This window comes from Bubalus kerabau, chromosome 8 (assembly GCF_029407905.1).
Source record: "Bubalus kerabau isolate K-KA32 ecotype Philippines breed swamp buffalo chromosome 8, PCC_UOA_SB_1v2, whole genome shotgun sequence".
Lineage (NCBI taxonomy): Eukaryota > Metazoa > Chordata > Mammalia > Artiodactyla > Bovidae > Bubalus > Bubalus kerabau.
The window spans coordinates 43,900,757-43,927,832 of record NC_073631.1 but is presented as its reverse complement, the minus strand read 5'-3'; the positions used below and the strand labels follow the sequence as shown (position 1 = coordinate 43,927,832).

General features: G+C 39.1%; 1 protein-coding gene across 4 annotated transcripts in view; it reads left to right on the top strand.

Annotated features, from left to right (window-relative positions):
• Positions 1-19,594, top strand: part of GNAI1 (G protein subunit alpha i1) — a 106,761-nt gene extending 87,167 nt beyond the window's left edge. The window contains exons 6-9 of one of the 4 annotated variants that reach the window (XM_055590143.1): positions 6,962-7,091; positions 8,116-8,269; positions 8,614-8,683; positions 16,353-16,685. In XM_055590143.1, coding sequence (XP_055446118.1) covers positions 6,962-7,091; positions 8,116-8,269; positions 8,614-8,683; positions 16,353-16,455 — 457 coding nt within the window. In that variant the 3' untranslated portion in view covers positions 16,456-16,685. Of the gene's footprint in view, positions 1-6,961; positions 7,092-8,115; positions 8,270-8,613; positions 8,684-9,230; positions 9,335-16,352; positions 16,686-17,488 lie in introns of those variants that run through there. The other 3 variants (XM_055590142.1, XM_055590144.1, XM_055590141.1) reach the window with 3 other exon arrangements.
• The last annotated feature ends 7,482 nt before the right edge of the window (positions 19,595-27,076 follow it).

Here is a 27,076-nt window from a genome sequence, read left to right as displayed (position 1 = left end):
AATGAACCAAGTTCAGGGAAATTCAGTTAAACATTGAAAATTGTTACTTATTGAAAAAAGAAAAACTAAATGTGAGAAAAGCTGCTGAATTTTGCTCGAGTTAATTCCAGTGCTCTGAAACAGTATGATAACAAATCAGAATTTCTGAAACTATCTTAAAAAGAGGTTTCTAGTCAGAGATTAAAAACAAATATTTGTCAGCTCACCTCAAAGAAGCTCAGTATTGCACACTGTGGGGAGCACAGCTAGATATGCACCTGTACCCGTGAGTCTCTCCATAAGTATTTTAAATATAATACGTCTGTTACTAGCATTCATCACTACATTATCCCACATTCAGGGATTCATGTAATTGAGTTTTCCAAGAAATTAAAATTTAATTTCAGTTTTCTGTGGCAGCTTCCCTCTCAGAAACAAACACTGCCTTGCTTTCTTAAACAGAGATACAGATCATAATGAGTTTATCTGAGCATGTAACTTTTGGTACTATAATATGGTAGTTTTGTATTTACTTGTAATTTTTTTCTCCTCTCTCTGCTGGTATTATCTTTTATGTACTGAAATCATTTGCCTTCTTTTAGTTTGCTTACTATTCTGTAGAATATCACATAACCAAACTCAGGAATATTAAAATAGCATTATTTTAAATCATCTGATTTGCCTTACTTGATTACTACTGCTGGATTTATTTTAAAATTATGAAATGATTTTAAGTATAAGGAAGTTCAGTGCTTGACTTGTAATATTTATTGCATTTTTTTTTAAATCCTAGTACACCTTAAATTCTGATTTAAAAAAAAAAATTTTTTTAACTTGCTTTACGACCATATTTGATAGGAATCTTAAATTATGTTCAGATCATCACTTTATTCTAAATGTGAAATCTGAGGAAAAAGTGCATGGGGTTAAGGTTAGCAAATAAGGACTCTGGACTTGTGCTTGCTAGGTAAAGGCAAACGCGTTTAAGATTCTTAATAGATTGTTCCAATCTTGCCCAGTGTCAGAGGTTTATACATAAAATGGGTTATTATCTGTGAAAGGAAAACATAGAGGTCTCAGCTCTGTAAATGATGGGAAATGGCAAAGGTAAATATTACGCCAGTTATTTGGTGCTTCAGGCAATCTGTGTCCAGTTCAGTCACGTTCTTGGGTCAATGCACTATAAACATTTACTTCCAGACCATACGCATCACTGCCAGCCTAGGTTTCCCCAGGTTGTCATTTCAGCATCAGGTAGGTTGTCTGTTATCATGATCCTTCCAGGAAGTCCACTTTCCTTGCTCTGTTTAGTCTTCTCGGGTGACGTAAAGTTTCACAGGATGTTTTGAGTTACTGTTTTCACTTGCTGACTTAAACATAGGTCTGTCAGGAACTTCAAATAAACTTTGTCTTATTTTGGATTTGAATTGTTAAATTACTATCATTGCTAACATATGGTTCCAAGTATGCTTTTTATATATTTAAGAGAGTCTCTGAAAAATGAAGACAAAAATGTGCTTAGAACAATTCTACTGGAAATTCCTGAGTGTGTTTTATTATTTTGTGTGTTGTGTGGTATAAATTCATTGTTCAGTTTTTTAACTGCTGATATAAAATTTTAGTTTCACTTGTTTTGTGGTGTGGGAATTAACAAATTTAGAATGAGGCAACAAAGCATTATAATTTAGGAATATATACTATCACCTCTGTGACCAGGCATTTATGGACAGTGTCTATGAGGATTATTTTGCTTTAAAGAATCAACAGTTTTATTGGTATTTTGTTATATTTTTGTTGAAAATCGAATTTTCCAATAGAAGTGATACTTTATGATTGTAATATGTTTCTGTTCCTTTTCTTTAGTAATGTAAATGTGCAGTTGGTTCTGGGGTGGAAAGTCATTTATGGGGTAGTATTCATGTATAGTCAATTAGCATTGCCCCAGTCTTGGTCACAGTGATAGCAGGTAACAGTCTTGAGAGTAAGTCAGCACAGTTCAGGATCTTCGATACATTCCCTTCCTCCCCCAGCTCCCCTAAAGAAAGAAATCTAAGAAAGCTCAATTTCACTCCCTGTTTAATACTAGTCAACAGTCTCTTCATATGAAGGAGAACATATTATAATCATTTTTTGTTTTGGGTTAAATAGAAATTCAGAATTTGAAGATAATTTTAATATGTGTGTGAAACAATGAATAATGCTCTGTGTACAGTCTGATCCTTCGTTATATTAGTTCTTAGTCATTTTTGCTCCTTGAGTTAGGCCAGTGATTCTCAAAGTCCAGTCTGCAAATCAGCAGCATCAACATCACACATAACATTTGAGAAGCACCAGCTTAAAGGTTCTTTGTTTATGCTAGGCTTCGCTGGTGGCTCAGATGATAAAGAATCCATCTGCAATGCAGGGGATCCTGGGTTGGGAAGATCCTCTGGGGAACGGAATGTCTACCCACTTCAGTATCCTTGCCTGGAGAATCCCATGGACAGAGAAGCCTGACAGGCTATAGTCTATAGGGTCACTTATGATCAATAATGAATGACCCTCATTCATTCATAAATTAAATTGAAGAGATTGTTTCTGTATTCATACTACTTATCAACTTAAAGCTCTTTTATATTTAACATTCCCAGAGCATAACTGGAAGGTCTGTATCTTTAACATGGTAAAATTAGTCTATTATTGATCCATTTTGAGTTTAATTTTGTATATGATATTAGAGAAGGCTCTAATTTCACTCTTTTCACATGTAGCTGTCCAGTTTTCCCAGCACCACTTTCTCATTGTATTTTCTTGCCTCCCTTGTCTTAGATTAACTGTTAGGTGTGTCTTTATTGCTGGGCTTTCTGACCTAGACCCTTGATCTGTATTTCTGTTCTTGTTCCAGTATCATGCTATCATGGTATTTTGATTACTGAAGCTTTGTAGTATAGTCTGAAGTCAGGGAGTCTGACTCCTCCAGCCTCATTTTTATTTCTCAAAATTACTTTGGCTATTTGGGATCTTTTGTGTTTCCATATAAATTTTAAAGTTTTTTAGCTCTAGTTCTGTGAAAAAATAGCATTGGTAAAAACTAGTCTATTACTGCTTAAAAGTGTTTTAAAATACTCTGTAGACACAGTTCATTATTTCATTCAAGAAATACTTATGCAGTACATTTGTTTGTCCAGTGGAGGCCAAAACAAAGTCTTTGTCTTTACATCATTGTAGGGTTTGGGGACGAGAGGAAATGAAATACATATTTAGTATTCAGGGGGTGGTAACTGCTATGATGAGGAAAGCAAGATGGCATATACTAGCTAGCTCCCTAAAGCTTCTGTAACAAATTACCACAAATTTGTGGCATAAAGAACCAGAAATTTATTCTGATAGCACTTGAAGTTAGAAATGAGTTTGTTAGAGGATTATGCTCTTCCTGAAGGCTAAAAAAAAAAAATCTTAATTCTCATCAAAATCACTTTTAATATCTGTATTTCTAACCAACCATATTTCAAGGTATTTTGGACTTTTTCTATCATTCAAAATTCTTCCAACCTTTCTCTACTACCCACATCCAGAGCCATATCCACAGGAGTATTTGATTTACTGCATTACCCAAATTTGGGTACTAAACATGTGTCACTTAGGGTTCTCGGAGGAAAAAACCTGTTCAGCTCAGCTCAGTCATGTCCGACTCTTTGCAACCCCATGAACCACAGCACGCCAGGCCTCCCTGTCCATCACCAACTCCCAGAGTCCACCCAAACCCATGTCCATCGAGTTGATCATGCAAACCAACCATCTCCTCTGTCGTTCCCTTCTTGTCCCGCCCTCAGTCTTTGCCAGCATGAGGGTCTTTTCCAATGAGTCAGCTCTTCCCATCAGGTGGCCAAAGTATTGGAGCTTCAGCTTAAACATCAGTCCTTCCAATGAACATCCAGGACTGGTCTCCTTTAGGATGGACTGTTTGGATCTCCTTGCAGTCCCAGGGACTCTCAAGAGTCTTCAACACCTCAGTTCAAAAGCATCAATTCTTAGTGGCGCTCAGTTTTGTTTATATTCCAACTCTCACATCCATACATGACTACTGGAAGAACCATAGCCTTGACTAGATGGACCTTTGTTGGCAAAGTAATGTCTCTGCTTTTTAATATGTTGTCTAGGTTAGTCATAACTTTCCTTCCAAGGAGTAAGTGTCTTTTAATTTCATGGCTGCAGTCACCATCTGCAGTGATTTTGGAGCCCAGAAAAATGAAGTCTGACACTGTTTCCACTGTTTCCCTATCTATTTGCCATGAAGTGATTGGGACTGGATGCCATGATCTTAGTTTTCTGAATGTTGAGCACTAAGCCAACTTTTTCACTCTCCAGTTTCACTTTCATCAAGAGGCTCTTTAGTTCTTCTTCACTTTATGCCCTAAGGGTGGTGTCATCTGCATATCTAAGGTTATTAATATTTCTCCCGGCAATCTTGATTCCAGCTTGTGCTTCTTCCAGCCCAGCATTTCTCATGATGTACTCTGCATAGAAGTTAAATAAGCAGGGTGACAATATACAGCCTTGACGTACTCCTTTTCCTATTTGGAACCAGTCTGTTGTTCCATGTCTAGTTCTAACTGTTGCTTCCTGACCTGCATACAGGTTTCTCAAGAGGCAGGTCAGGTGGTCTGGTATGCCCATCTCTTTCAGAATTTTCCTCAGTTTATTGTGATCCACACAGTCGAAGGCTTTGGCATAGTCAGTAAAGCTGAAATAGATGTTTTTCTGGAACTCTCTTGCTTTTTCGATGATCCAGCGGATGTTGGCAATTTGATCTCTGGTTCCTCTGCCTTTTCTAAAACCAGCTGGAACATCTGGAAGTTCACGGTTCACGTATTGCTGGAGCCTGGCTTGGACAATTTAAGCATTACTTTACTAGCGTGTGAGATGAGTGCAGTTGTGCGGTAGTTTGAGCATTCTTTGGCATTGCCTTTCTTTGGGATTGGAATGAAAACTGACCTTTTCCAGTCCTTTGGCCACTGCTGACTTTCCATATTTGCTGGCATATTGAGTGCAGCACTTTCACAGCGTCATCTTTCAGGATAGAAATAGCTCAACTAGAATTCCATCACCTCCACTAGCTTTATTTGTAGTGATGCTTCCTAAGGCCCACTTGACTTCACCTTCCAGGATGTCCGGCTCTAGGTCAGTGATCACACCATTGTGATTATCTGGGTCATGAAGATCTTTCTTGTACAGTTCTTCTGTGTATTCTTGCCACCTCTTCTTAATATCTTCTGCTTCTGTTAGGTCCCTACCATTTCTGTCCTTTATTGAGCCCATCTTTGTATGAAATGTTCCCTTGGTATCTCTAATTTTCTTGAAGACATCTCTAGCCTTTCCTATTCTGTTGTTTTCCTCTATTTCTTTACACTGATGGCTGAGGAAGGCTTTCTTATCTCTCCTTGCTCCCAAGGACCTGGCTTACCTGACAGTGGGTGTTGGTTTGCAGTACAGGACAGCAGGCTCAGGTAGATACTCATTTTGCAGTATTGAGGCAGAATTTTTTTCCTCTGAGAAACTTCAGCTTTTGCCCTTAAGGCCTTTCAACTCAATAGATGAGGTCTGCCCTGAAAATCAACTGATTATAGATACTAACCATAACAATAAAATACCTTCACAGCAGCACCCAAATTAGTGCTTGATTAAGTGACTGCATATGATAGCCTAGCCAAATTGATACATAAACCAACCATCAACAGAGGGGAAATGTGGGAGAGGGAGGGTTCTGTTGTTATTTTACATGGAGTGATATATGACATATGATCAGAGAAGTTAGCTAAAATATATTATTTTTTTGGTAAGGTAGTCTTCAAATTGTGTTCGTTGGCAGTTTAGCAGATGGGTAATCATTTTAATTTCTTTTATTTTGTTTGATCTTCATTACCAGCTGTCCTTTTCGCATCTTACCCATTTTAATTTAGTGTGTAGTAGAATCATTTTGTTATATAGCATACTTAAACTTAATGAACAATTTACTAGGTAGACTAATAGAATACCACTTAAATGATGATAAAACTAACTACTATTGTTACTTTTATACTGAGTACAAATCTGATGCACTTGGATTTGGTTTATAGGCCAATGCTACTCTACTGGGAAAATTCGTTTTGCCTGAGAATGAAATAGGGACTATTTTAATTAGTGCAGTATCTAGATAAATGGAGTCTTTTAAAATGTACCAGTTTGCATAGTGTTTCTATTATGTAAGTGGCTATTTCTAGATTGCATAATAATCTATGTGAATTTCAACTTTTGCTTAACTTACGCTCTTAGAGGAGAAAGCAGAAAACATCATCATCTTTATGTTGTTTGTGTTACTGCCTTGTGCAGCCACTTAGAATGGTCTCCTATTGCACATCATGTAAAAACGTAGTGTTTTCACTCCTAGTATTCACACTATTCAGTAGGCCACCCATTTATCTCATCTTTTTTTCTGTACCTTGGTTTTATTTTTTGATTTAGGCAGGCTGTTTGCCCCTATTTAAATATGACACCTTTCTTACCTCTAATGGTTTCTCCTTTACATTTAAGTCCTGCAATATTGCTTCAGAGAGAAACATTTTGTAGTTGGACGAGGGGACCGTGTTCTCTGCCTCTAATGTTCTGTGACTCTGGTGAATTGAATATATTCTATTATCTCTGCATTCTCTAGATGTTCCCTGTGACTTCTCTGTTTACACATAGTTCAGCCCCTTCATTTGTGTGTTTTAATGTTCTTGTTCTAATGTGGTCTCATATGTTAATGAACTTGGGTATTTTTTTTAAGGTATTTTGGGTTTTTTGTGTTTTATTGTGAGAGACCGTCCCTTCTAGCAGACTTTTTCTCCCTTAAAGTCCTTTTCTTCTTACCTTCCATCCCACATTCTCCATGCGATTTGGAGCTTTTTTGTTGATTTTTTTTTATAGAACTCCTTGGTGTGTCTGAGCATTCAGGGTGATGTTAAACTCATGTCTCCTCTTACAGAATGTTTGATGTGGGAGGACAGAGATCTGAGCGGAAGAAATGGATTCATTGCTTCGAAGGAGTGACCGCCATCATCTTCTGTGTGGCGCTGAGTGACTATGACCTGGTTCTAGCTGAAGATGAAGAAATGGCAAGTAGAACCTCTTTTAAAGATTAAACATGGAATAGGAAGAGTTGGAGTTGTTGCCAAGAATTTTTCTAAGAAAAACTCTTGAGAAATTCTTGCTAATGCCTGAATAATGTGAAAGTTCAGGCACTTTTCTCTAACTTTTCTATTTAGTACATATCCCTCTTAGTATGCAAAGAAGCATACTTTTTATGATGGATCCTCATAAAAAGGAGAAGACAAAGAGTTCAACCCTAGATGCTTAACTAGGCATTTCTGAGATCTGGTATCTACATACCGAATAAAAATAAAGCTAGCTCCATTATAGTCCAAGGCTTTTATTTCTTACCTCTGCCATCTTAGTAATCCCTGAGCTATATTATACTTTGCTGCTGTCATGTAATTGTCACATGTATTTCAGTGTACCATTAATCTGAGGGAAATATTTTTAAATAGAAGAGCTATAAATGTCAGTTTCTTTTTTTTTTTAAGATAAGGTATATACAGTTACCGTTCAGTAGGTGTAACGTACGACATTCATTTCTGTCCTTCTGGTGCTCTATAATATATCAGTGCCCTTTTTGAAACCACAGATACCAGAAGGGCAGGAAACAGGAATTGGAGGTTTCCTTCCCTCATACACTATTATATAGGGTGTTGGTCTAATTGTATTTCAGCTTTTTCAGTTTATTAATCTTCAAAAACCTCTACTTACCTTTTAATGGAAACCTCAGGTCACTCTGTAGCGAGGTCTCCTCTGAGATGTCCGCACTTGGCATTTCTAGATCACAAGCTCCTGCGGAACAGTGGCACACCACGGGCGCGCAGCGAGTGCTGGATGGCTGATGAGTGATGCGGATCCTCATCGCGCCTGAAATCATCACGTGTGCTTGTTCTTGAAGTGTATTTTTGTGATAGGTTATGTATTTTTCGGCTGGCTAAGCTCTATTGTACTGCCACACTTTCTTCCCAGACACTCATTATTTTTTAAAAGTAATATTTCTCAGAATCTTTGCCCTTATGATACACTGGCTGTTTTCTATTACAGAACCGAATGCATGAAAGCATGAAGTTATTCGACAGCATATGTAACAACAAATGGTTTACAGATACATCTATTATACTTTTTCTGAACAAGAAGGATCTCTTTGAAGAAAAAATCAAGAAGAGCCCTCTCACTATATGCTATCCAGAATATGCAGGTATTTTACTTTCTCTGTCAACTCGTACATTTTTAAGTGAAAGTTCCCCTAAGCCAAGATTTCAGTTGTTGATTTGAATCTCTTGGCTTAGTAGTTCTTAACCTGTAAAAGCAAAATTATTTAGCAAACTGCATTCAAGCCCAGCTTGCTTGGGCTAGCTCCTTGAGGTGTGGAGGATTAAAAATAACATTCATTTTATGGGAAAGCTGTTAGATAATTTTCTGTGGTGACCCCAAGTCTTTGTAAACGTAAGATACTGATTTGTACATGCAGTGAACAGATCTTAGCTATTGTGTGATGTACAATAAGTAAGATGTGTCTCTGTTCACTGACTAATCTCTAAGACAGAGGTACTCCTAAGGAAGCAGATAAAACAACACCAGTGCAGCATGTGACTACAGAGGAAAACAAACAGTAAGTAATTGTAAGGGGGGAAGATTAGAAAGGAATATGAGGTAGCTAACTGCTCAGGGGAATGGGGGAAGGGTTCACAAGAAACCCAGGCTTTGGTAATGAGACCTTAAAGCTACTTCAGTTTTACTGCTGTGGAAAACGGTCTGCTTTGAGAAAAGGAAAGCTGAGTTGCAGTCCTGGCTTTCCCATAATTTGCTCTTTGATCTTGATTGAGGCAGTTAATTTCCCTGTCTCAGTACTCCATCTGTGAAATCAAAAGTTAGGCAAAAACACTGCTTTAGTTCTTTGGAACACTTCCCTGGCTACTACTGGAAGTGGGCACAAGGAACACAGATATCCCACCCTCGACCCCCAGGTCCCCTCCACAGAGTCGAACACAACAGAAAAATAACAACCCTCGCTCCATCCTAATTATTTTAAGAATTTTTTTCTTATAAACAAAATTTTAGTTTTGTATTGAGTAAATTATACAAATATTTACTGCCTTTCCACAGGCAGTGTTAAAACAACCGTGTGCTATGGATGCTTTTATATCCCACTAACACAGGTGAGAGCACTGGGAGGAATGAAGCAAGAGTCCCAGTCCAGACCCAAGTCCACTGCACCTGCTGCATCCAGAACATTAACAGTCAGAATACATTTAATTATATTCTCACTGGAGGCAAAGCAGAGGGTTCTTCAATCAGTGTGACCCTACTGCTCTTTACTACAGCCCTTTTTGTAAATCACAGAGTTATCAGTTCAGTTGCTCAGTCATGTCCGACTCTTTGCACCCATGGACTGCAGCATGCCAAGCCTCCCTGTCCATCACCAACTCCCGGATTTTATTTAAACTCATGTCCATTGAGTCGGTGAAGGCATCCAACCACCATTAGGGTCTTTTCAAATGAGTCAGTTCTTTGCATCAGGTGGCCAAAGTATGGGAGCTTCAGCTTTAACAGCAGTCCTTCCAATGCATGTTCAGGACTGATTTCCTTTAGGATGGACTGGTTGGATCTTCTTGCAGTCCAGGGGACTCTCAAAAGTCTTCTCCAACACCACAGTTCAAAAGCATCAATTCTTCAGTACTCAGCTTTCTTTAGAGTCCAACTTTCACATCCATACATGACTACTGAAAAAACCATAGCCTTGACTAGATGGACCTTTGTTGGCAAAGTAATGTCTCTGCTTTTCAATATGCTATCTAGCTTGGTCATAACTTTCCTTCCAAGGAGTAAGCGTCTTTTAATTTCATGGGTGCAGTCACTATCTGCAGTGATTTTGGAGCCCAAAAAAATAAAGTCAGCCACTGTTTCCCCATCTATTTCCCATGAAGTGATGGGACCAGATGCCATGATCTTAGTTTTCTGAATGTTAAGCTTTAAGCCAACTTTTTCACTCTCCTCTTTCACTTTCATCAAAAGGCTCTTTAGTTCCTCTTCACTTTCTGCCATAAGGGTGGTGTCATCTGCATATCTGAGGTGATTGATATTTCTCCTGGCAATCTTGATTCCAGCTTGTGCTTCTTCCAGCCCAGCGTTTCTCATGATGTACTCTGCATACAGGTTAAATAAGCAGGGTGACAGTATACAGCCTTGACATACTCCTTTTCCTATTTGGAACCAGTCTGTTGTTCCATGTCCAGTTCTAACTCTTGCTTCCTGACCTGCATACGAATTTCTCAAGAGGCAGGGTAGCCTTTCCCTTCTCCAGGGAATCTTCCCAACCCAGGGATCGAACCCCAGGATTCCCACATTGCAGGTGGATTCTTTACCAGCTAAGCCACAAGGGAAGCCCACAGAGTTATACTTCAGTTCAAACTAATTTCACAGAATTAACTTGTTTGTAGTGCTTTATTGGGGATAGAATTATTAATAGTTCTGATTCCAAGATTGAAGATATCTAGAATCAAGGCAATTCAGTTTTGCCTTTACTTTATCTTTAAGGTCATATTCATTTTCTATAGTGAAATAAAGGCTTCCCTGCTGGCTCAGCAGTAAAGAATCTGCCTGCAAATCCAGGAGATGTGGGTTTGATTCCTGGGTTGGGTAGATCACCTGGAGAAGAAAGTGGCAACCCACTCCCATATTCTCACCTGGGAAATCGCATGGACAGAGGAGCCTGGCAGAATACAGTCCATGGGGTTGGGAGAGTCAGACATGACTATGGACTAAACAACAACATTGTAAAGTAGCCCTTTTGTGTTAATGTCAGAGGACCCAAGTTAAAAAATAAAAGTGTTAGTCACTCAGCTTTGTATCTTTTGTGATCCCATGGACTATAGCCCACCAGGTTTCTCTGTCCATGGGCTTCTCCAGACAAGAATACTGGAGTGGATAGCCATTCCCTTCTCCAGGGGATCTTCCTGACCCAGAGGTTGAACCAGGTCTTCTGCATCACAAGCAGATTCTTTACTGTCTTAGCCACCAGGGAAAGTTTGAGAACCCAAATCACTCCTCAAATATTACATACCTGCAGAGATTTTAGAGCCACCAAGAGCATACTTGTTAGCTCTCTTTTTTTTTTTTGCCAGGCCAGGTATACATTTTTTAAAGTTAGTAATAATCACTGTTCTAAGATTCTTTTAGCAAAGAGTATTATAGAATTCTTGATTTACCTGATTCAGATTCTCTGATGCATCTTCAATTCTTAATTCCTGTTCTATACTGTTTGCTATAGAAGACATGTAGCCTGCAAACTCCTCACTTGGTTTATCTCCTACCTCTCTCTGCTCCTATCTTCTCTTCTTTTTATCTGTATGGTGGCATTTCACCAAATTCTGTCTGCAGTCTTATAATCTTCCAGCATTCTATTCTTTCATAGGCATATTTATTCTCAGCATGATACATTCTGTTGTCAACTCTAATTTCTCTGTGGAGACTCAGGCTTGCATTTCCAACTGCTTGCTGAGCATATCTGTGTTTTTTAGCACCTGAGACTCAAATTGAACTCACGCTATTTTTTTTTCTTTTCAAATCACCTTTATCTCCCTTTGAATTATATCACCAGCCTCCCATTCTCCAGTCTTGAGCCAGGCTATATCATCTGTAATAAACCTTTAGTCAAGACAGTTCTATTATGTTAGAAACTAATGTCATCTTCCACCACCCCTGCCCTCAGTCATTCTTTGCCAAAACTTAAAATCAGGTTTAATACTGTACTTACTAGTTCATTCATGTATCTTGTAGTTCTGCGGATTAAGTAATGTAACTCGTTACCTGGAATATATACAGCAGATTGAGGAATGCACACAGGGCAAGCTGTTTTCTCAAAACATATTTTTAATTTAGAGGTTGCATTAGCTTCTGTGAGTCAACAGGACATTATTTATTCCTTTATATTTCAGTGTACCCTTATTATGATTTAATAAACTAAAATTTAATTTGTAGAGTATATGGCTGTCTGCTATTGGCGAGATAAAATGTAAACTTATTTTGACAACCTAGAGAAAATTTCCTAGAAACAATCAACCAAGTTTGAATCATTAAGAAATAGAAAATCTGAATAGACTGATTAGTAAAGAATTCAATCAAGAACCTTCCAGTAAACATAAGTTCATAACCAGATGGCCTTACTGGTGAATTCTGCCGAACACTCTGAGAAGCACTGCTAGTAATTCTTCTCTAACTCTTCCATCACTCGTTTTACCAGGCCAGCATTACCTGTTACCTAAACCAGGCAAATATGTCACAAGAAAATTCAGTTCAGTCACTCAGTCATGTCCGACTCTTCGCGACCCCATGGACCACAGCACGCAAGGCCTCCCTGTCCATCACCAACTCCTGGAGTCTGCTCAGACTCACCTCCATTGAGTCAGTGATGCCATCCAACCATCTCATCCTCTGTCCCCTTCTCCTCCTGCCTTCAGTCTCTCCCAGCATCAGGGTCTTTTCCAATAAGTCAGCTCTTCACATCAGGTGGCCAAAGTACTGGAGTTTCAGCTTCAACATCAATCTTTCCAATGAACACTTAGGACTGATCTCCTTTAGGATGGACTGGTTGGATCTCCTTGCAGTCCAAGGGACTCTCAAGAGTCTTCTCCAACACCACAGTTTAAAAGCATCAATACTTCGGTGCTCAGCTTTCTTTACAATCCAACTCTCACATCCATACATGACTACTGGAAAAACCATAGCCTTGACTAGATGGACCTTTGTTGACAAAGTAATGTCTCTGCTTTTTAACATGCTGTCTAGGTTGGTCATAACTTTCCTTCCAAGGAGTAAGCATCTTTTAATTTCATGGCTGCAGTCACCATCTGCAGTGATTTTGGAGCCCAATAAAATAAAGTCAGCCACTGTTTCCATTGTTTCTTCCATCTCTTTGCCATGAAGTGATGCGACCAGATGCCATAATCTTTGTTTTTTGAATGTTGAACTTTAAACCCACTTTTTCACTCTCCACTTTCACTTTCATCCAGAGGCTCTTTAGTTCTTCTTCACTTTCTGCCATAAGGGTAGTGTCATCTGCATATATGAGGTTATTGATATTTCTCCCGGCAGTCTTGATTCCAGCTTGTGCTTCTTCCAGCCCAGCGTTTCTCATGATGTACTCTGCATATAAGTTAAATAAGCAGAGTGACAATATACAGCCTTGACGTACTCCTTTTCCTATTTGGAGCCAGTCTGTTGTTCCCTGTTCAGTTCTAACTGTTGCTTCCTGACCTGCATACAGATTTCTCAAGAGGCAGGTCAGGTGGTCTGGTATTCCACACCCAATTAGAAGAATACTGTTAGAACGGTCCATGCTACCTACAGTTGTCTAAAAGACTCAGTGTAATCCATATCAAAATTCTAATTGCAGTTTTCACAGAAAGAATAAATAATCCTAACAATTTTAAGTCATAAAAGAGTCCAAAAACTAAAGCAGTCTTTAAAAGGAACAACAAAGGTGGAAGCACCGTGCTCCCTGGTTTCCAACAGCTAGAGTAATCAAAACAAGTGTGGTATTGGCATTAGAAACAGAACTGAGGAACAGAATAGAGAGCCCAGAAGTAAACCATGCATACATGATCAAGTAATTTATGACAGAGGACTCAAGAATACACAATGGGGAAAGAGCAGTCTCGTTAATAAATGTTAGGAAAACTGGACAGCCACATGCTAAAATGAAACTGGACTGCTCTCTCCACCATACACAAAAATAAACCAAATAAAGATTTGAGTGTAAGAAAGGAGAGAACTCCTAGAAGAAAACATAGGCAATAAGCTGGAAATCCGTCTTGACTGTAAATTTTTAGGTTTGACACCAAAAGCAAAAATAGACAAATGGGGACTACATCAAACTAAAAAGCTTCTGCATGGCCAAGGATATCATCAACAGAATAAAACTGCAGCCAAAGGAATGGGAGAAAATATTTGCAAACTATTTATCTGCTTAGGGGTTAACATTCAAAATATCCTTTATTGAGCCCATCTTTGCATGAAATAGTCCATTGGTATCTCTGATTTTCTTGAAGAGATCTCTAGTCTTTCCCATTCTATTGTTTTCCTCTATTTCTTTGCACTGATCACTGAGGAGGGCTTTCTTATCTCTGCTTGCTGTTCTTTGGAACTCTGCATTCAAATGGGTATATCTTTCCTTTTCTCCTTTGCTTTTCAGTTCTCTTCTTTTCACAGTTGTTTGTAAGGCCTCCTCAGACAGCCATTTTGCTTTTTTGCATTTCTTTTTCTTGGGGGTGGTTTTGATCTCTGTCTCCTGTACAGTGTCACGAACCTCCGTCCATAGTTCATCAGGCACTCTATCAGATCTAGTCCTTTAAGTCTATCTCTCACTTCCACTGTATAATCGTAAGGGATTTGATTTAGGTCATACTTGAATGGTCTAGTGGTTTTCCCTACTTTCTTCAATTTTAGTCTGAATTTGGCAATAAGGAGCTCATGATCTGAACCACAGTTAGCTCCTGGTCTTGTTTTTGCTGACTGTATAGAGCTTCTCCATCTTTGGCTGCAAAGAATATAATCAGTCGGATTTCGGTGTTGCCCATCTGGTGATGTCTATGGTAGAGTCTTCTTTTGTGTTGGAAGAGGGTGTTTGCTATGACCAGTGCATTCTCTTGGCAGAACTCTATTGGCCTTTGCCCTGCTTCATTCCGTACTCCAAGGCCCAAATTGCCTGTTACTCCAGGTGTTTCTTGACTTCCTACTTTTGCATTCCAGTCCCCTGTAATGAAAAGGACATCTTTTTGGGGTGTTAGCTCTAAAAGGTCTTGTAGATCTTCATAGAACTGTTCAGCTTCTTCAGCATTACTGGTTGGGGCATATTGGATTACTGTGATATTGAATGGTTTGCCTTGGAAACAAACAGAGATCATTCTATCGTTTTTGAGATTGCATCCAAGTACTGCATTTCAGACTCTTCTGTTAACTATGATGGCTACTCCATTTCTTCTAAGGGATTCTTGCCCACAGTAGTAGATATAATGGTCATCTGAGTTAAATTCACCCATTCCAGTCCATTTTAGTTCACTGATTCCTAAAATGTTGACGTTCAGTCTTGCCCTTTCCTGTTTGACCACTTCCAATTTGCCTTGATTCATGGACCTGACATTCCACGTTCCTATGCAGTATTGCTCTTTACAGCATTAATCTTGCTTACATCACCAGGCAAACCCACAACTGGGTGATGTTTTTGTCTTCATTCTTTCTGGAGTTATTTCTCCCCTGATCTCCAGTAGCATACTGGGCACCTACTGACCTGGGGAGTTCATCTTTCAGTGTCCTATCTTTTTGCCTTTTCATACTGTTCATGAGGTTCTCAAGGCAAGAAAACTGAAGTGGTTTGCCATTCCCTTCTCCAGTGGACCACATTCTGTCAGACCTCTCCACCATGACCTGTCCGTCTTGGGTGGCCCTACAGGGCATGGCTCATAGTTTCATTGAGTTAGACAAGGCTCTGGTCTATGTGATTAGAGTGGTTAATTTTCTGTGATTGTGCTTTTCAGTCTGTCTGTCCTCTGATGGAGAAGGATAAGAGGCTTATGAAAACTTCATGATGGGAGAGACTGACTGAGGGGGAAACTGGGTCTTGTTCTGATGGGCAGGGCCACACTCAGTAAATCTTTAATCCAATTTTCTATTGATGCCTGGTGCTGTGTTCCCTCCCTGCTATTTACCTGGGGCCGAACTTGGTGGAGGTAATGAAGATAACGGTGACCCCCTTCAAAAGGTCCCATGCATGCACAGCTGCACTCAGTGCCCCCAACCCTGCAGCAGGCCACCACCAACCCATGCTTCCACTGGAGACTCCTAGACACTCACAGGCAATTCTGGGTCTGCCCCCACACTCTCTTGTGGAGTCACTGCTCCTTTCTCCTGGGTCCTGGTGCACAAGGTTCTGTTTGTGCCCTCTAAGAGTCTGTTTCCCAGTCCTGTGTAAGTTCTGGCAGCTCTATGGTGGGGTTAATGGTGACCTCCTCCAAGAGGGCTTATGCCGTACCCAAGCCTGCTGTTCCCAGAGCCCCTGTCCCTGTGGCAGTCCATTGCTGACCCGTACCTCCACAGGAGATGCTCAGACACAGTTGTGTCTCAGTCTGTGGGGTCCCTGGGTCCCTGAGTCCTGGTGTCCACAAAGTTTGAGCCCTCTTAGCATCTCTGGTGGGAATGGGGTTTAATTCTAAATGCGAATTTGCTCCCCCTACATCTTGCTGTGTCTTCTACTTTGCCCTTGGATATGGGGTATCTCCTCACAGCTGCTCCAGTGCCTACCATCTTACTGGGGTTTTTCTGACCTTGGACGTAGGATATCGTCTCATGGCCTCTCGCCACTCCAGCGCCACACAGCCATTTCTGTAGCACAGTGCGCTCATGTCTATAAAGGACAGAAGTGGTGTGGACCTAACAGAAGCAGAAGATATTAAGAAGGGGTGGCAAAAGTACACACAAGAACTGTACAAAAAAGATCTTCACGACCCAGATAATCGCGATGGTGTGATCACTGACCTAGAGCCAGACATCCTGGAATGTGAAGTCACATGGGCCTTAGGAAGCATCACTATGAACAAAGCCAGTGGAGGTGACAGTCTTCAGTCATCTGATGAAAGTAGCAGTCATTCTGTCATTCACTTTTTGTAACCTCATAGCCATATACCACATTGTAGAGCACTGTACAGTTTTTGAACAAAAAACTGAGAGATAAATGCTAGTTAATATATTGAATATATATAGGAAGTTGAATAAAAATGGCTTCCTTTGTGGCTCAGACAGTAAAGAATCCACCTGCAATGTGGGAGGCCTGGGTTTCAGTCCCTGGGCTGGGAAAAATCCCCTGGAGAAGGAAATGGAAACCCACTCCAGTATTTTTGCCTGGAGAATTCCATGAACAGAGAGGAGCCTGGCAGGCTACAGTCCATGGAGTCGCAAGGAGTCAGACAAGACTGAGGAACTAACACAACACTTTGAATAAAAATATACCAGTCAGTACTCAGTCAGCATTTCTTGATCAGCCACTATAGGCTAGAAGTGTTATAGCAAGCCACATCAGTTATTTGTGGAAGCTGTCCATGTTAGGATGTAGAGTGTAAGGGGTAAAAGCAAAAAGAGGCTCTGATACTTAGAGTTTGAGGCAGGAACAAAGATCATGGGGAACATGGAATACCATGCTTTTGTTTTTTTTTCTTTAAGGGTAACTTACAGTCATTAAAGGGTGATTAACATTGGGTATTTTTCACTTAAAGTTTATCTTATTCTCAAATGGCATAAAGACAATTATGATGGAATCGACATATTTTATACATATGAAACCTATTTCTGTATTTTAAGGTCCATGTCGCTTAGCAGTATACTCCTTTTAACTTCACCTTACGTTTCTTTCCATTTCTCTTCTCAGGCTCAAACACATATGAAGAGGCAGCTGCATATATTCAGTGTCAGTTTGAAGACCTCAATAAGAGAAAGGACACAAAGGAAATATACACCCACTTCACGTGTGCCACGGACACCAAGAACGTGCAGTTTGTCTTTGATGCCGTAACAGATGTCATCATAAAAAATAATCTAAAAGATTGTGGTCTCTTCTGAGTGTTGGCAGTAAATGGTAAAATGCATTTTCAAACCAAATGAGTACTTACATGTGGATCTCTCTAGACTAGAGTCTTGCAGCAACACAGAATGTAGTATATGGCGAGTGCATCTGGGACCTGACCAAAGCTGTTCTGTTTGTTTTTTTTTAACTGAAAGTAATGGAAGGACCTTTCGTAAATGTGAGAGGTGGTCCTGCAGTGAGAAACTAAGGGCAGTGTTAAAGCTGGGCTCTAGTGTACGGATGACTTCTACATACATGTAAATATGCAAATGTATGTATACATGTATTTATGACTTTCGTTTTCCACAGTACTTTTAGGTATTTAGTAAGCGGCAACTTATAATTTTAGCGTGATGGCTTTGGAAATAACAGAAATATTAAGTACTTTGTACTGAATGACAGACTATTGTCATGTTTGCCAGTTCTAAACAGCTTTATTTATGTTCCTGTCCTGTAAATTTTTAAGTACGATGATTAATATTAGGACACATTGCAGCTCTTGTCTTGATTATATGTAGTATACTTGTAATCATAAATGTTATTTGTACAAACATTGCACAGACTATTTTAATAACATGATTTGTTCTTTAAATTTATGTGTTTTATTGAAATGTTCTTGAAGAAGATGACTATACCTGCCTTTGGATCAGTTAAACATTGTATGAGTTTCAGTTTTTCTTTTAAGGGTGCATGCTAATCTGATTCTACATTAGATTTGGTTTAAAAACTGTAAAATTGCAGGTTTCTGAGGATATACATGTAGACTTATAAACACTTAATTTTTATTCAGTTGGTTTGTTTTCACTTTGAATTTTAATATTTGGATGGTATTCATGCATTGCCTTAAAGGTGATGCCAAGTTAATTTTTATACACTTTCAAATAACTACATTTTTATTTATAAGTAAGTTTAGGTGGGTGCAAGAGCATTTTTGTGGGTAAAAAAATAAGTTAGCATAATGAATTTTGAGACATTCATTTGTGTATTTCCTTTGGGAAATCCCTTGTACGTACCATACATGACAGCTCTTTGTTCGGAAGGTAACAGGAAAGACCTCGAAGATTCTGCTGCCGATAAAATGCAGCCTTTAAATTCACATATGTAAGTAACTAGTTTCAAATTTAATTATCACACTATATTAAAATTACTTTTTTCCCTGAGATTATTCAAATTTCCTCCACTTGCTTGAGTTTGTATTATTTCTTTAAACTGTGCTATTATCTCTGAGAATGAAATGGGCAATTACACTTAGGAAAATGAGTAATCGTATTTAATTAAGTCAGCAATTGTATGTATTCTCAAGTATTACATTTTTGCTAGATATTAAAATTTTGATAGTCACTTTTGTTTTAATTATTCACAGTATCTCTCTATGACCTTGTTTTCAGCAAAGTGAACAGCATTCCATACCTTACTTCTCTTTTTTTACTCATCTTAAAAACATTATGTAGTGTTTCAATAAACTTTGTGGGTAAGTAGTTTCTAAATTTAGTTGTGTGTTATCATTTTGTTGAGGTCTATTTGTTGCAGTGTGTGTGTGTGTGTGTATGTAACCAGAAACAACATTTACATCTGTTTCATTTGGGGGATTTTTCTTGTTTGTAATGTAAAGAAATTCAAAGTTATCAGAATTCTTTAAATAAATGTGCTAGTTTAGATTCTTTATGTGCCTTTCATGAAAGATATGTTTTCATTAATTTTATGGATGGAAGACCTGTTGTATTCATCTTATGAAGCTATGTATGAAATTCAACTGTCCTGTGAATCGATTTGAATCATGAGAAATAACAGCTTAAAAAGCCACAAAGAAGCACATATTGATGACCACCATTGATGAATTCCTGAACTTTATTCTGTGTAATTGTGTTACTAATAAAATCTAATAAATTCGAATTTTTAAAATTTTACAAACCTCTTGGCTAAATACATGTTTTTGTATTCGCATTTATCAGTCTGTAGTTCATTTCTTCTTTACCTTTGTGTTTGCAATTTCATCTATTCCCGAAGCTTGAGTTTTCCCTGCCCTAAATTTTCTCACAAGATGTGGTGCCATATTTGGAATTTCCTGTTCCAACTCAGTACGCCCAAACCAAATTCATCATCATCTTCCCCGTCAACCAATTCTCACCCTGTCTTGGCCACTGAACCGCCATTCACATAATCCCTCAGTGGGAAATTTGTCAGCCATTGGGAACTCTTCTTAGCCGTCATCTCCATCTCTGATAAGCCACTGTTTGCATACAGGTCTCCTTCCCAGTGCCTTACATGTGGTTTTTGTTTTATTTCTCTTTCCCATTCCCACTACCATCTACTGAATTCAGGTCTTTGTTTAACTTGCAATTAAAATGGATTAGTAATTAAATTCCCCACTTCCAGTTTCTCCTTTCTTCAATGCAGCTTACTTATCCTAATCTAGAACTGTGCCTGTGTTACTTTCTGTGCATTAGCTCTGACTTGTCAGTAAAATGAAATCTACTTAGCCTTCCATTCATGCTCTTCATCATATGAGCCCACTTCACATTCCCCGCCCCCCTCCCCGCCACCTTCCACACATTCTAACAGCGCTTTATGCATAGCCCGGGCTTTCCTTCAAGCACTATACTACCTGCAAATGCTTAAAACAATGCCTGGGACAAGGGAAGTGTTCCTTATGTCTGTTAATGTTATTTTTATTTATTAGCACTTTTTTTGGTGGTCTCTTTTTTAGATCAGCTGGCATCTTGTCTTCTATCTGCCCTACATGAAACTGCATGGTTCTCATAGGGCTGCCAATCACAGGTCTCACCTCCCTGGCCAGAGGCTCAGGTCTGATCAGCCCTCATCCCCCTCACTGGGAAGCAGCTCAGCTGAGCCAGTCATAGTGCCAGTTCTCATTTCTCAATTTCCTAAAGCTCTTCTGGCTGCTAAAGTCCCTTTCATTTATTTCAGTATCCTTTTAAAAAATAACACTTCGTGTCATTCATTCAGGTTCAGACTTCTACCAAAAAAAAAAAAAAAAAAATGCTGACTAAAATGCACAAGTTCTTACTAAATGCCAGCAGCAACTGTGAGATAGATCAGAAAAGTCTCAGGTTAATCAACAACCAAGATCAACATTTCAAACCTGTGACTTCTGACTTCACATCTGTTTATGCTACCTTATTTCCAGAAAATGTCTTAAGTATTCTTTTAACCACCCCCATTGTCACCTTCTGAGTTTATCGGAATCATATTTTTAGAATAAAAATACATAAGATAGAAATTATGGAGCATGTGTCCAGCTTTGTATGAACTATACTAGAAAACTATAGTAGATTAGTGTTCCATTGGCATAAAAACGTGCACATAGATCTGAGAAAAAGAATAGAGAGCCTAAAAATAAACCCAGACATATATGGTCAACTTATGAGACAGAGCCAAGTATATACAACAGGGAAAGAAGAGTGTCTTCAATAAATGATATTGGGAGAACTAGACAATATGCAAGAGAATGGAGCTGGATCATTATCTTATACCATACACAAAAATAAACCCAAAATGGATTGAGGGCCTGAATGGATTAAGACCTGGAACCATGAAAGTCCCAGAAGACAGAGGCGGTAATAAGCTCCTCTACACTGGTCTTGGTGATAATCTTTTAGATTTGACAGAAAAAGTGGGCCTCTATATCAAACTAAGAAGCTGCTTCTGCACAGCAAAGGAATCCATCAACAAACTGAAACAGCAACCTGTGGGATGGAAGAAAAAACTGCAAATCATATCTTATAATCCAATAGTTAAAATCCAAAATATACAACTCAAAAAAAAAAAAAAAAAAAAAAAACATTTTAAAATGGCTTGAATTCAAAAAAAGACATGGATAGCCAGTAGGTTCACAGTAAGTTGCCCAGCATTATTAAGTATCAGGGAATTACTAATCAAAATCACAGTGAGCTATCACTTCACTTGTTAGGATGACTAGTATTAAAAGACAAGAAATAACAAACGTTGGAAGGATGTGCTGAACCAGGAACCCTTGTGCCCCGTTGGTCAGGATGTATACTGGGGCCGTCACTATGGCAAAAAGGATGAAGGTTCCCCAAGACATAAAAGTGGAATGACCATATGATTCAGAAATTCTACTTGCAGGGAATTTATCCAAAAAGAGAGTGAAAACACTGACTCAAAAAGACATACACCCTCATTTTCATGGCAGCACTATTTACAACAGCCAAGATAGGGAAACACCCTAAGTGTCTATGCACAGATGATAAAGAAAATGCAACACACACACACACGCATGAACATCAGCCATAAAACAAGATTTTGCCATTTTTAACAGCATGGATGGACCCTGAGGAGGACTTTATGCTAGATGAAGTAAGTCTGAGATTGCCAAATATGGGGTATCACCTATATGTACAATCAAGAAAATTCAGCTCACAGATGCAGAGAACAGATCGGTGGTTGCCAGAGGTGGTGTGTGGGTGTGGATGAAATGGGTGGAGAGAGTCAATAAAAAAAAATTCCAGCTATGAAATAAGTCATGGGGATATAATGTACACCATGGTGAGTATAGTTAATAACAGTGTAGCATATTTGGGAGTTACAAAGAATAAGTTTTTAAAGTTCTCATTACAAGAAAAAAAATGTAACTGTGTGGTGATGGATGTTAACTAGACTTATTTTGACTATATATATAAACTCATTAGTGTACACACAAAATGTTAAATGTCAAATATATCTCAAAAATGCATAAAAGCTTAAAAATACGTATACTTGTATCAAAGCTATTTATGATAATACCCATTAGATGTGAAGATTCTTAAGGACACAAACAGTTATGGACATTTTTACATCATTTATTGTTAACAGACTCACCCGTGGTGCCTTGTGTGAAGGAATTTAATAATGTAATCTGTATTATAGATGTTAGCATTGTCATTGCTCAGTGTGTTATTTTAGAGAAAAGTTGAAAGTGGTGGGGGTGGCCTAGGCACTGGGTGTTATCTGAGTTCAGATCCTGACTGTCTCTTATTAATTGGGTCAACTGGGGCAAGTTCTTTAATTTTACTCGGTCTCCTTTTTATCTGGAAAAAAAAAATAGAGATTAAATAATCAGGCCATTAAATTCACTATGCATGTTACACACTTGGAAGCGAGTCTGGCATGTGGTAAGCACTTGATAAGTTGTACTGCTACTTGACTATAAAGACTTTAAGTTGGGGGTGCCTTTAAAACCCTAATCAGTGCTTAAATAATAGTTGTTGATACTATCTTTGAATAAAATGTCTCAAAACAAGTATCATAGTTCATCTTTATAGATGAAACTTCTCAGTGTCTCACATTGATGATGATATTGGGAAATGTCAGAAGAAAAAAAATGCATTTCATTTTCAGGACACTTCTGTTATTTTTATTCTTTATTATTACATTATTTAATGTAACCAAAAATATGGACATTTATGTTATTTTAAACTTTGGGAAATTTTCTCTTGTAATTGCTTCTGGAAACCTACATCTTAAAATGTCTTTGTATCAAGAGTTTTGTATTTTACTACTCCATTGGCCTGTTTCCTGGGCATTTTTCCCTCAACCAATAACTGCTTTGCTTTGGTGTCTGTTGTGATGTGTTCTATTATTTACTTGTATTTTTCAGTTACTTTAAAAGTTATGAAACACATTTCATCAAGTCCAGAAACAGCCAAATATGCACAGGCAGGAATCTGTTGTAATCATGCAGGCCAGGGCTGAGGAGGCCTGATCTAGGACAGTCCTCTGCTGTGTGTGCTCAGTCGTTCAGTTGTGTCTGACTCTGCGACCCCAAGGACTGAAGCCCACCTGGCTCCTCTGTCCATGGGGATTCTCCAGGCAAGAATACTGGAGTGAGTTGCCATGCCCTCCCTCCAGGGAATCTTCCCAAACCAGGGATCGAAACCAGGTCTCCCACATTGCACGCAAAATCTTTACCACCTATGTCACTAGGGAAGCCCAAGAATACTGGAGTGGATATCCTATCCCTTCCTACCACATTATAACTCTCGAGCACCATATCCAAGTTCAAATATCTCTAACTTTGACTTACTGGCCATCTTCCTGGGGTTCCATACTGAATGGAAACATTGCCAAAGGATAGTTGTTCAAAGTAAGAATGCATTGCAAATGATTAAAAACTAGACACTGGTATTAGCAAACCATGCAGAGACGATAAAGCAGATTTTAACTATTAAATACTACTTTAGAAAGTAGTGCCACTTTTAGCAAAAGAAGGTACCGTATCCTGAATTGCACAGTGCCTCACCAAAAACACATGGGGACTCTTGAGAACCTAAGAACCCAAATTCCTTTTCCAAGAGAGATGTACAATTTTTCATTTTTAACTTAATTGATATATTTGTACAATTTCTTTGTAAAGCTGGTCTTACAAATAAGCCAAGTGAAGATTGGATATTACCTGGAATTTTCTGTTATGTCTTCTTGACTTTTCATTATTTTCTTTGAAAATAATTTCAGCTTTTATCCTTTCCTTACTTTTAAAAATAAAAAAATGAGTAAAGTCAAAGCTACTTCTAAACAATTCTGTCTTTAATTTTCATCGAATGAAATCATAGTGGGTTGTGGTTCAAAAGGGTGATATAGAAAAAGACCCTAAACTCACCTCCTCCCAGACACACTGCATTTACAGCTACAGGTGGAACAACTGCTTCTGAAGAAAGACCAAAAACTAGCTGAGCAACTCCTCTGCACTGGGCAAATGAGAAAAGCCACATCAAAGCAGGTAAGAGACTGAACACAATCTCATAAAACCCACCACCGGCACAGCAACTCAAAATCAGGCGAGAACTCAAAACCCCCACTTCTCCTTGGGGAGGAAAGAGTTTGAACCCCACCTTGGACACCCCAGCTCTTAAGGCCTGCACCTAAGGGATGAGCACCCCAAACATTTGGCTTTGAAAGCTAGCAGGTTCGTGTCCAGGAGACTCTCAAGATTACAGCAAACAGAACCACTTCTCAGAGGAATGAAGCCAGCCATGCCAGGGACCAGCAAAGAGGCAGCCAACTGAAAAGCACCCAACTCTGTGAAAGAGGCTTACCTGTTTATCCCACAGCATGGGCCTGAGAGGCGGGCATCCAGTATAACACATCTAGGGCCCACTGAAAACTCCCCAGGGACAGAGGACAGCAGGCCCCTCCGCCTTGCTCCAGGTCACATGTATCTCCTGGAAAGGACTTTCATCTGGTGCCCCAACTTTTGCAGCTGCTGCCCAAGGATAACTCTAGGAGGCGTGGCTCTGGTGCCAGTGGGGCTGAAACACAGTTCCCGCAGGACTGTCACCAACAGAAAGAGTTCTTAACGAACTCCAGCCCCAGGGCTCAGTGAGAGACAGGAGACTGTGGTGCCGTCTTTCTGTGAAAGCGATGCATCAGCTCATCTTCACAGCTGCAGCCTGAGGGGCAGGCTGCTTATTAAACACACATCGAAGGGCCACCCCAATCCTCTCCAGGGACGTCAGAGGCTGACACTATCTTCCCACACTCCCTCTGCTGTGCTCTTGAGTGACAGTACCCGCCAGAGGGGAGCCTTGTACCTGTGTCTCGTGGCTCATTTTTTCTCTGTCAACCAGAGGACATCCCTTCATCTCCTGTCCCTGGTTGCCAATGGGGCTTTCATTGATGAGTGTCATGGGACTGTAGCAAATGGAGAGACAGTTCTGAGCTGGTTACCACCCCTAGGGAACAGTGCAGACTGTAGACTGAAGTACATACACCCTGGTCTGTATGGGAAAAGAGGCCTATTTGCTTGTCCTGGAACTGCAGCCTAAGGGGTGGGCTTCTGACATGAAACAGGTCTAGAGGTCAACTGAGCTGTTCTCTGGGGAGCATGGCCAGGGGGACACCATCTGTGTGCTCCCCACTCCTCGCTCCAGGTTGCTAGTACCTCGGGCGCTCATCTGATGCCCTAATGTTCACAACCGCTGCCTAGAAGATGCCTCCAGATCACCTGGCTCCAATGCCAATAGGACTTATGCTTGTGATCCCATGGGACTATATGTATTTTTATACTTTAAAAGCTGTTGGCTACTAGAACTAATAGGCAAATTCATTAAAGTTGCAGGATATAATTGTCAATATACAAAAATTTGGTGCCTTTCTATCACTAATAACAATCAGAAATTAACAATCCATTACAAATGCATTAAAATGAATAAAACCACCTAGGAATCAATTTAACCCAAAAAGGTGTACACTAAAAACTATAAGACACTGATAAAAGAGATTTAAGAAGACACAAATAAATGGAAAGATATTCCGTGCTCATGGATTAGAATATTGTTAAAATGTCCGTACAAGTCAAAGCAATCTAAAGATTCAATACAATCCCTATCAAAATTCCAATGACACTTTTCATAGAAATAGAACAAGTAATCCTAAATTTTATGTGGATTATGTGGAACCACAAAAACCTCTGAAAGCTAAAGCTATATTGAGCAAGAACAAACCTAAAGGCATGCTCCCTGATTTCAAACTTTATCACAAAGTCATAGTAATCAAAAAAGTTATGATATTGGCATAAAAACAGACATGTATATCTGATGAATAATAGAGTCCAGAAATAAATCCACATATGCATGGTCAATTAATTTACCACAGAGGATCCCAGAACATACAGTCTTGAGAAAACTGGACAGCCACATGCAAAAGAATGAAACTGGACTGCTATCTTACACCACACAAAAGACAAATACAAACTGATTCAAGACTTGAATTTAGTACTGAAGCCATAAAACTCTTAGAAGAGGAAAACATGCAGTAAGCTACTTGACATCTGTCTTGGTGATGGTTTTTGGATTCGATACCAAACACAAAACAAAAATAGACAAATGGAACTACATTAAACTAAAAAAAAGATTCTGTAAGGCAAAGGAAAACTTCAACAACCAGAAAAGGCAAACTATGGAAACAGAAAAATTTTTCAAGCCATATATCTGATAAGGGGAGGGGTTAATACCTAAATATATAAAGACCAAATGTATAAAAAATTCATTACATACAGTCTGAGTTAAAGATGGACAGAGGATCTGAACACACATTTTTCAGAAGACATATAGATGATAAACAGGTCCATCAGGGTCACTATCAGGGAAATGAAAATAAAGAGCAGAATGAGCTATCATCTCATACCTGTTAGAATGGGTTTTATAAAAAAGACAAGAAATCACGAGCACTGGTAAGGACACGGAGAAAAGGGAATCCCTGTGCACTATTGACAGAAATGCAAAGAAGCACAGCCACCATGGGAAACAGTATGGAGGTTTTTCAAGAATTAACACCAAATGACCTAGAAATTCCACTTCCGGGAATATATCCTGAGGAAACAAAAGCACTGTGTGGAAGAGTTATCTGTGTTTTCATATTCACAGCAGCATTATTACA